General features: G+C 38.8%; 1 protein-coding gene across 1 annotated transcript; it reads right to left on the bottom strand.

Annotated features, from left to right (window-relative positions):
* Positions 1-2,475: 2,475 nt before the first annotated feature.
* Positions 2,476-9,647, bottom strand: LOC110675527. Its single transcript, XM_021840825.1, has 5 exons — positions 8,970-9,647; positions 8,427-8,744; positions 7,209-8,372; positions 7,007-7,150; positions 2,476-3,027 (listed from the first exon to the last, which is right to left on the bottom strand). The coding sequence occupies exons 2-5, from the start codon at positions 8,490-8,492 to the stop codon at positions 2,800-2,802; spliced, it is 1,602 nt and encodes a 533-aa protein (XP_021696517.1). The 5' UTR covers positions 8,493-8,744; positions 8,970-9,647; the 3' UTR covers positions 2,476-2,799.
* Between the last annotated feature and the right edge of the window lie 1,206 nt (positions 9,648-10,853).

The raw sequence follows: 10,853 nt of genomic DNA, 5'->3' as shown, positions 1-10,853 counted from the left end.
CAGGATCCGTCATTGATTTCGGTATTTTCAAAAGCAGTTTTTTCGTTCAAAATCAAGAAAATTTACAGGAAAATGCGTTCACTGTATTCTATTCACCAACTGAAACACATTGAACACATTTTCATCGAATAATGTTTTGTTTTGAATTAAAAACTGCTTTTGAAGTTTCAATGATGACGATGATTACGATGACGGAGCGTTGATCGTTAATGCAAGTCTCTAAAACGCCTCTATTTTTGATGGAAGGTCTAAAAATCTATTTTTATAGTCAATCCTGGTGGTCAATCTTTACTCGATTATTCAAAAAATCTTCAAAAAATTCTCCAGATTTCCCAAGAAAAAGCTTCAGGAATTTATTCAGTTCTTCATCTTAGGATTACGTCCTCACTGGGACAGGAATTTTCATTGACAATTACTTGGCGATATTCCTGATAGAATTTCTCTTTAGAATTCTTTGCGCACACCAAACAACATGAGGAACCTTGGGAGGAATCGCTAAAATTATATAATTTGGAAATTTGGTTGATCTTACAAGAAATCTTGAACGAAATCCTTGGAAAATTATTGCGAGAATTACTAAATAAATTTCTGGATTACACCAAATTCTTGGTGGATTATCTAGAAATAAATATAAGGGTTTTTAAAGAAAAAAAAATCAGCATGAATGCTTGAAGATATCTTAAAGACTGCATGTAGTATCTTGGGCGAAAATCTTAGAGAAATTCTTCTGGAAGTCTATATGAGAATAACTAAATGAACTCCTGAAGGAATTTACAATGAACTTGAAAAGTTTGTAATAAGGTACCGTGGGGCAAGTGGGTAATGGAATTCGCATAGTTGAGATTCTTCAAATTCTAGAGACTTTAAATTGGAACAAATGAGGTGGTATATATTTTTTAGCTTGACACCCACCAAATATAAGCAGCATGCTGAAATTGATTTTTATGAAAAATTGAAGAAAAAAAATACAAAAAAAGTTTTTGAAAAATGTCTCTACTTTTCACTTGCCCCAAAAGTGGGGCAAGTGAAAAGTTTACCGTTTTGAACAATAAATTCAAAAACAAACAGTTATATTCACGATTTCTATTAGCTTTAACATTTGTTAATGCTTCCCAATGAACAATAACATAAGTAACATGTAAACAAAGCAAATGTTGTTCTTTTCACTTGAATTTTCTTCTGTTCAGTTATGTTAGTTGAAATGATTCGACAACATTATAACTTCAACATTTCCAATGTTAGTTCTTACATAGGACAGCAATCGCATTTCTACTTTGTAGAATTTCCACCGCTCGTTATTTGTTTTTTTTTTTTATCTTTATTAACGAGATTTTTAGCCCTAGGCTAGTTCATCTCGGGACCAACGGTTTTACTTCCCTTCCGAAGGAAGTCGCCACTAAAATTTTTTTTTAGTGACTATCTTGGAGATGGGATTCGATCCCAGGTACTCGGCGTGAGAGGCGTGTGTTCTAACCACTACACCAGGTCCGTCCCCCCGTTATTTGTTTTTGAGAAAGTCGGATATGACGCCGGATAACTCTTCGGGAGAAATCAAACGGAATCCTTCAATAACGTATTTAGAATCTTTTTTATGTGGATAGACCTATACCCCATTTTTATGTTTTGAACTAGCTTTACATAGACATTCCACGAGATTTCCGTGTGTTCTCTAATATTGCAACTTTTCAGTCAAAGTCTCCTTTTAATTGGCTGCCGACATATTAATATTGTAATGTTTGGCAACATATTTTAGAGAAGTTCCATGATTTCTAATAGCTTTTAACGCTTGAGTATAGTGTTTCTTGAATTATCAGCACGTTATGTTTTTCTATGATAATTGCGAACCATGTTTACTTATGGCTACTTAAAGAGAAAACACAAATTCAATCTCTAATGATAAACTTTTCACTTGCCCCACCTGATAAGAAAATTGATGGTGTTTAAATTTAGTTATTTTTAGGTCTACGTCGAATTAATTCTAAAACTTTTTTATTGCAGTTTGAAACTGTCACAGAGTACAACTAAGAAGTGGTACAGGAAATTATTTTCCGCAACTTTTTTCCACTGAAAATATTAAAATAAGATTGTACGCCGCCAACTTGTTACGGACTAACAGTTGACAGGTTAACAATTTTTCGCTCTATTATGCAATAATGGCTGAAAAATCTCAGAAATTTCTTACCTATCGTAATGTTCTCAATTGCATCGAAGGTTTACGCATGAGTTTAAAACTTTAATTCACATATTCAGTAAAATGTATCAATTGTTTTCACTTACCCCATATACCCACTTGCCCCGCGGTACCTTATATGAAGTTGAACAAATTTCTAGTTATTTTTGTAATTAGATGTATACAATAATATGAGCAGTGATGCTTGTAGTAATGTTACGAGGAATTAAAAAAAGTCATATAATTATATCTATTTAGAGAAATGTCTGGTCGGATTATCGGTAAAATTCATATAAAAACTCTTATTGCTTTCCTAAACTCTGTTTCGCATCTTTTAGTTTTCTTGGTTCATGTTTTGTCTCTATTGGTCCTTTTTTCAGGCATGACGTCTCTAAAGTTCATATTTTTAAGATTCTCAGTCGCTACCTGCTTGGGAAGCTTCTTTCTAAGCGGCAAATGAGCTGGAAGTAGTTTTGAGTATACAGGGCTGGTAGCAAACTTTAGAGACCTCATAGAACTGAGAAATGAAAAGCTGTTACAGTATTTTTTAGAATAAAATCAAAAAGCTTTATCACCAAAAAAGATTTAACTCGTCGATAAGGGAAGTCCTAAGGCCTCATGACGCACCTCTACAGCAAAGCGGCATAATCTTTATCCGACATTGAAAGACGCGTTCGACGATAGAACGCACAATCAGTCATGATGGAACGAAGGGCAAAAATTTCCTGTTCAGAACATTTGGTTTTGTCCAGCAGTTGCTTGCGTAGCTCGATGCTTTTGAGGCCAGGGAATCCTTCGGAGATAATCTCTGCTAGGGCTGGGCGGCTCGTCAAAGGGATCGTATCTGCAGATTTGAGCTGGAAAATGGATGTTGAGAATACGAAGTTAGTTGGACACTTCACGCAAAAATTACCATAGGGAGCCGGATCCTATTCTTGGCACTTTTGATCCACTTCGGTAGTGTTTTTTTTTAAAGCTATTGAGCTCATACTTTCACACAATATGCGTCGTGTTGAAATGCTTCTTGTTGCAAATTTGGTCGAGAAAAACCCCCCATGCCAAAGTGAACCTTGGAAGTGCCCAAGTAGCTCTAACCCTATGACACCATTTTCGTTGTTTTTATGATACGTGATGCCATGGAGACTATCCAATCTCCTGCAAAACGTGACAAGGTTCAATTTATTGGGTAAGCAATGGACTATTTAACGGTTTGGATCATTCTAAGCTAGAAGAAGTTCTGAATATTTCGGTTTGCGATGGAATAAAAGAATACAAATAATTAATTTTCCAAATAAAATCGGAAGTTTTTCCACTTTATTTTTCGACGCTTTTCCTAAAAATTAACTTTAAAGATTTCTCTAGACATTCCTTGTAAGTATACAAATTGGAATTTTACCAGGATTCCACTATAGACTTTCATTCATAAATTCATCCTGGTATTCCTCCAGAAATGTCTGGAATATTTTGCACAAACTATTGTAAATATCTTCTTCTTTCTGGCGTTACGTCCCCACTGGGACAGAGCCTGCTTCTCAGCTTAGTGTTCTAATTAGCACTTCCACAGTTATTAACTGAGAGCTTACTATGCCTATGACCATTTTTGCATGCGTATATCGTGTGGCAGGTACGAATATACTCTATGCCTTTGGAAGTCGAGAAAATTTCCAACCCGAAAAGATCCTCGACTGGTGGGATTCGAACTCACGACCCTCAGCTTGGTCTTGCTGAATAGCTACGCGCTTACCGCTACGGCTATGGCCCCTATTGTAAATATGTCACGCTAAATTTCAACTTTTTTGACCCCCCCCCCTTTGTCACGTTTTTTGTATGAGTCCTCCGAAATTTTTGTTAGGCTTGTCACGCTTGGCTTGACCCCCTCCCCCCTCGGAGCGTAACGTAATGTGTGCATGACCCCCAAAATTGTGTTGAGTTCAGTTTTCAACAAATTTTCAATTCCTATTTCAGATCCACTCATAACATAATATGATTTGTTAGGAAAAAACAGCAAGTCAAATTGTCCCATAATGAAAAGTAACCGCATATCAGTCCCACTACAAATTTCTGCCCCGCGTAACACAAAAAAGAACCGTGTTTTGATCATCTCTATATTTTTTCTCGGAAATATATCGAAGTGAAAAGCAAATTGTGAAAGTTCATCAAAATCTGATCATGTTCCAATCCTCTGAAAGTATGCTGATACTTTTTCAGCTGTGTCAGTGCAAAACCAACTGATTTTCTTTGATTCAAAATCGTGAGATGAATAAGCAACAATCATCAACGACGCTTAAAAATTTCAATGACGGCCTACTTCGCCTTGAGCTGGCTGGAATGAACTTCGTCATTTTGTTCGCGAGTTTCACTTGCGATTGAATATCAGCAATAAAGGAAGCTAATAGTCTAAAAAATATGTTGATCTTGTAATTACAATCAATCAACAGACATCTGCGAATGGTTTATTTTGTATGAAATGAAGGTAAAAATAACAATTTTATACAATTAGCTTTTTAGACACTTTTGAATTCGCTAATTGATAGGTAATCTAACATGCGACATTCCTAGTTATAAAGCAGCTCCCTATGACGGTGAACTTAAAAATATGTCCTAAATTTACAATAAGTCTCTGCTTTGGAAGTAATATAAAAATAACATGATGAAAGTTCTATATAACGTCCCAAGCAACCACAAGCATTATAACATTGCACGTATTCTACTGCACATCAACACCATTGATGCAACATTGCTTTTATTCAACAAATTTCAAGAGCTGTCAAGCAATAAAGCATTAACCCTACATTACAAATCGCGCGTTCAGTATCATAAGGGCGTAACTGCAGCGATCGATCTTCATCGATTTTCTCTTTAGCTAATCACTTGGCCTGGCGACTGTTTTCGATCACTCTTTTTGACTCAGTAGAAAGAGGACAGTTCGGTTTTGCGTCGTCCGATAGATTTAGCTCACAGTTTCGCGCATGTTTTCGTCGCCGGAGATTTTTTATTTCCTGTTTTGGAGCGTCTTGCTGGGTAGTGCTTCGTGAAACCCAAGCAGGACAGTTCGGTTTTGCGTCGTCCGATAGATTTAGCTCACGGTTTCGCGCATGTTTTCGTCGCCGGAGATTTTTTTTTCCTGTTTTGGAGCGTCTTGCTGGGTAGTGCTTCGTGAAGCCCAAGCAGGACAGTTTTTACATTCAGAAATGGAATAGTGAAAAGTGAAAAATGAAAAAGTGATTTGTTTGATTTGTGTCCTCAGTACTGTTGGTTTTTGGCTGCCCTAAGTTCACCGAACCATCCGGAAGTGACAGGCAGCACATAAATTTAGAGAATCAATCCGGTGAGTTTGTTCCAGTATGATACTTTTTCTTTTGTGAGCCTTCCGGATCGTTTTTGTCCGCGTCGTGGAACTTCTGATCGTTTCTTGAACGGAAAATGTTATTTTCGGAGTTTGATAATTATGTTCAGATTGCGCATTCTGTCCGGGTGGGTGTTACGCAACTAACAATCGGTTGTGGATGCTTTTTAACCGTTCGATGACCCTGGAGGGATCGATTCTGCTTTTCGTATAATTTTGAGCAGAAAAACCGACTGTGTTATCCTAGGGTGTTTAGTTCGAACACGCTTCCTTTCGTTTTTTGATTATCTAAAAATACAGAATCACCCAGTACAGTTTTTTAATAGGCGTGATTTTTTTTTACGCGTATCGTTATTTTATACAATCCGATGACCCTGGAGGGATCGGTTTTGCTTTTTACTGGTTTTTGAGCAAAAATATTACTGCACAATCGACAAGCATTTCGCGAAATACTATTTATACTATAAATAAGCTATTGTTTTCTCTTTTGATTGCCGGCATTCAAAAGATTAATATGAAAACGCTTAAACAACAAATATTTATGGTCTATCGCCAGCTTTCTAGGCGAATCCTGACAATATACCTTCCCCAACCTCCAACTCCGTAGCACTTATGAGGGTGTCGCTGAGTCGGTGGCCTCTCATTAAGTAAGTGCTACATCAACATTTCCTTCCCCTATCCCAAGTTACGGTAAAGATGGGCGTGGCCGGGAATAGCGATATTCATGCTTTTAGTATTCTTGTTTATGATTTGAACAAGGTATACTCCCCTGCCTTGTTCTTGAAAGTAGTCAGGATGAGATTATTAAAAAGAAACATGAATGTTGCTAGTATCCAATCTACGAAGTATACCGTAACTACACTAACGCTAACTCTTTTTGACTCAGTAGAAAATATTCATCATCCTTAATCGCACTGAATCGTAAAATGTTTCGAAAATCGATTGAATTTTGTGTAATAATACAAAGAGAAAATTGACGAAGAGAAATCGATCACTGCAGATACGCCTGTATGATACTCAACACGAGAAATATATCAATGCACTAACATCACTTTATAAATTGTACTGCTGCATTAATATTACTTTATAAGTTGCTTCATTGCTTTACCGTCCTTTTTGCATTAATTTAACTGTAAATGTGCCCTTTTCCACTTTTAAACTACTTTAATGGTAGGCTTACGGCAATGCAGCTGCATTATATATGCAATTATATAATGCTCCATGGTTACTTAGGGTGTTGCTTAACTTTATATTTAATCAGTGGCTGTCTAGCCCCATATGGTTGGCACAATACTTTAATAATTTCTTTTCAATTTAAATGACCCAGTACTTATGAGAAGATGTAAAACCAACATCATGATACTAAATTTGTTGAGCTTTGGACAAATCTAGAGAAGGTGATACACTTGCCCCAAGTTTCGCTAAAATATGTTTCACATTTAAACGCTGCTGAAAGCAACTGAGAGCACATGACATGAAAAGGTACATACCGAGTCGACATCGAGGATCAGCTTCCTTACTCCAGCACAACAGGGAATGGCCTTGTTCGCGTTAAGCCCGATGCACTTCAGTCTCAGCTCAGTGAGATTCGTCAGCATGTTGAGCTGCCCGAAAATCGATAGATCTAGAATGGCCTGCAATAGAGTTCCGTTACCGATTGAGAAATGTCCAAAAGTTAAAAGTATACCTTACCCAGTCGACCAAGGCTAGTCGTCGTACGTTCCTCATGTGGGTACAAATGGCGGCAACGACGCCATTCTGGTTGAAATTGCTTATTCCAAACCGGAAGCGATCCAACAGCTCCAGCTCGGTCAACAGTGGCATCTTTTTGTGCACCTGATGGAACGCATCCGGACAGTTGATCCGAATGGAAAGGCACGTTAACCGGCAAAGTGCTGGAAAAATCAAGGCCGAAGTAATCATGGCCGGTTCGACGGTCATCTTGTGTAGCACCAGTTGCCTCAGCAGGGGAAGCTTCGACAGAATGGAGAAGGCAGATTGCGGAATTTCGTTGGTGTCCAAGCTGACGACTTGCAACTGGGTGCAACTCTCGGCGATGATTTGTAGGACTTCTTGGGATATACTGTTGATGAACAGGCTTATTTCTGTTAGGTTCGAGCAACGACTGATGAATGAGTTGACTTCGTGGGCTGCTGAAGAATTGCTGATGGGGTAAAGGAATCGGAACTTCTTGAGTTGTGGAAAGTCTTCGTGGATGAAGTCGAGTGAGTCACGTTCGACGAAACGTGCATCGATGGACAGGTGTTCGACATCGTTGGAGAAATGATGAGCCAGTCGTGGAAATCCGTTACAACCGTCTTGCAAAGGCACTCCAATATATTTGGCGTTGGGACAGATTCGCGCCCAGTCGATCCAGTCCCCTTCCATACAATGCGTGTACAAGCAGACTGCTTCAACTAGTTCCAATCGTGGTAGTTCCGTCCCATCAACCGAATCCGAGAGCTCAATGATGGTCTTGATGGTAAGCTCTTTTACGTTGCACAGTGCTTCCAACATTCGAGACAAGTAGGTGGACGAGATTTCGGTGTGAAGCAATCGCGCGTCGGCATCCTGCTCGATGCTGACCCGTTCCAAACTCGGTTTGAACTTGTCCAAGATCCTCAACAGGTAACCTTCGTCGTCGGAAGCGAATTTGAGCAGCACATTTCGATAGCACCGAGAACTTTTCTCCAAAACCGTCCAATAGTCGCGAGGAGAGCGCTGGGCACAATTAAGTTCCAGTTGCACCTTGCCGAGGGCTATGCGGGAGAAGCAGAACTGAGACCATCGATAATTGACCAGTGATGCAACTTTGCGGTCTTCAGCATTCAAGTAGGATATTATGCGCTCGAAGACCTGGAAACGGAATTTTATTATCTGCAATTCAACAGTAAGCCATTCAAAACATACCTCATTTGGGAAATCATCTATGGTTAATCGATGTTCTTCAATGGCATCTACACCTTCCGAATCCATTCCTTATTAGTGCTAATTCCCTTAGGCTAAGCTATTTGACATAATTTTGTTCGCGATTCTGTTTTGAACCTATTTGACCTTTATGCGCATGTGCAGAAATCTAGCAAAATTAAACAAACTAAACAATCTGCAGTGTCGTATAATTGCCTGTATTGTATATAAATAATAGATGCAAAGTTACATGAATATACATATTTTGATTTACACTAAACTGTAGGCTTTGACTCTCGAGTTGTATAGTGAAATTAGTACCTATAAATAAATGAAAATCGAAATTAGTAATATACCATTTAATTCCACTAAAGTTTGTATCCTTTGGCAGATACGCGTATTTCGACAACAGGTCGTGTACTAGACTCGACAAAATAAAATTGCTCAGCCTATAAATAATTTCTCGTAAATTACCAGTTTCAATAAAAAGATAGAAAAAGTTTGTTCAGAGGAAATAAAGGCTCTCAATGTACCTGAATTTATTACCTCTCTCTTTCCCATGGCAGCTTCAGAATTCCATTTTTATTTTCGACGAATTTGACTATCGGAATGATATGAGTGCGATTCAGATGCCCAAGCATGCGGTTTTGTTTTTTTCGCATTCAGTTTTTTTCCATTCACGCGTTTTGCTGTACACAAGCCATCAGAATCGTTTACACCACCCCGAGTGTAGAACATTTTATTTGAAAGGTCGATTGAACGTTGAATTGCAGACAGGATTCAATAGCAGAATTCGGTGAGTTTGTTCCAATATGAACCAATGCCAAAATATTATTCATAGGTTCCAGAACGCCTGCCAAACGTATCCTATGGCCTTTCCCATCCCATTAAAATTCTACAATATCCCGTAACACCTATGAGAGGTCGTAGAGGTCTCTGCATCTTTCTTAAGTAGGTGTTCAATTAACCATCCCTTCCCATTCCTCAGTTAGGGTTACCATCCGTCCTGATTTAGCAGGACATGTCCGGATTTTGAGTTTCTTTTGAGGCGTCCTGATTTATTTTTCATATTTTAAGATTTGTCCTGCTTTTCCAGCACAGGTAGTAGCAACCACGGGATTTCCTTTCTTCGTTTGAATATTTTGATGCATCGCAAAGAGGTATTTCCTCCATCTAACATCTCGTGCTGCACACCTGGGGTTCGTTCATATTTTTCATAACGCCGAAAATGGCCATTTTTGAGACCCACCCACCCCCTCGTTACGCTTTTTGAATGAAATTTTTTAAAATTTTGTATGTGTTGTAACATTATGAGGACACCCACCCACCCCCTTCAGCGTTATGAAATTTGTGAATGGGCCCATTAGAGTGATGCAAATTTTGAAATTTTAGCTCTCTTATGCTTGAACGATTTTTATTATATCAAATAGCATCCTCCCAAAGTTTGAAAAGATTCGGAAGAAATATGACTGTGCACTAGGCCGTCCCTTGTTTTTCGAAAATGCGAAATGTTAAAAGTTCGTCGTTGTAAAGTGCTCGTTTTGGTGAGAAAAAAATCAGGTAAAAATTTGAAGTCCGTACGTGGACGCTAAGTGGTCCCCCAACGGCCCTGAAGGTATTGGGTGAAAATGATCCCCGTGCGCCAAATCGAGCTCGCTGTGTACGCAACATGAGTACGAAAAGCCACTAGTAACAAATTCTCCTGCATGCGTTGATAGCAGCCTATGGACATGCCCTATATCAACTGCAGCGATTTGCAGGCCTATGGACCACTTTACAATGACGAACGTATACAGGGTGTCTACTAGACTGATGCAAATTTTGAAGTTTCTGCTACCCTAATAAAAATCATTCTCCCAAAATTTGAAGTGATTTGGAACAGATTTGGTTGTGCACAGTTGAAGTTTATATGGACCCAGATAGCCGTAGTGGTAAACGCGCAGCTATTCAGCATGACCAAGCTGAGGGTCGTGGGTTCGAATCCCACCGGTCGAGGATCTTTTCGGGTTGGAAATTTTCTCGACTTCCCAGGGCATAGAGTATCTTCGTACCTGCCACACGATATACATATGCAAAAATGGTCATCGGCATAGTAAGCTCTCAGTTAATAACTGTGGAAGTGCTCATAAGAACACTAAGCTGAGAATCAGACTCTGTCCCAGTGGGGACGTAAACGCCAGAAAGAAGAAGAAGATGGAAATTACTATGGAAAAGGCAAACCTTTTGCATTCACTCCTCTAGCTGCTCGTAATAATAATCTATGGAAAAGTGAACATACTCTGCTCATTTGAATTCGTCCCAGCTACAACTTTGCCGAAGACCACATTTTGATTGGACGTAAGGATAATTTGTTATCATTGATAACAAAGTGTGAATCATGCTGAGATGATCATTCAATTACTTTCAGAGCAACACTGCTTTTTTGCTGTA

Source organism: Aedes aegypti, chromosome 1, assembly GCF_002204515.2.
Source record: "Aedes aegypti strain LVP_AGWG chromosome 1, AaegL5.0 Primary Assembly, whole genome shotgun sequence".
Taxonomy (NCBI): Eukaryota; Metazoa; Arthropoda; class Insecta; order Diptera; family Culicidae; genus Aedes; species Aedes aegypti.
This window is presented reverse-complemented; position numbering and strand designations above follow the sequence as displayed.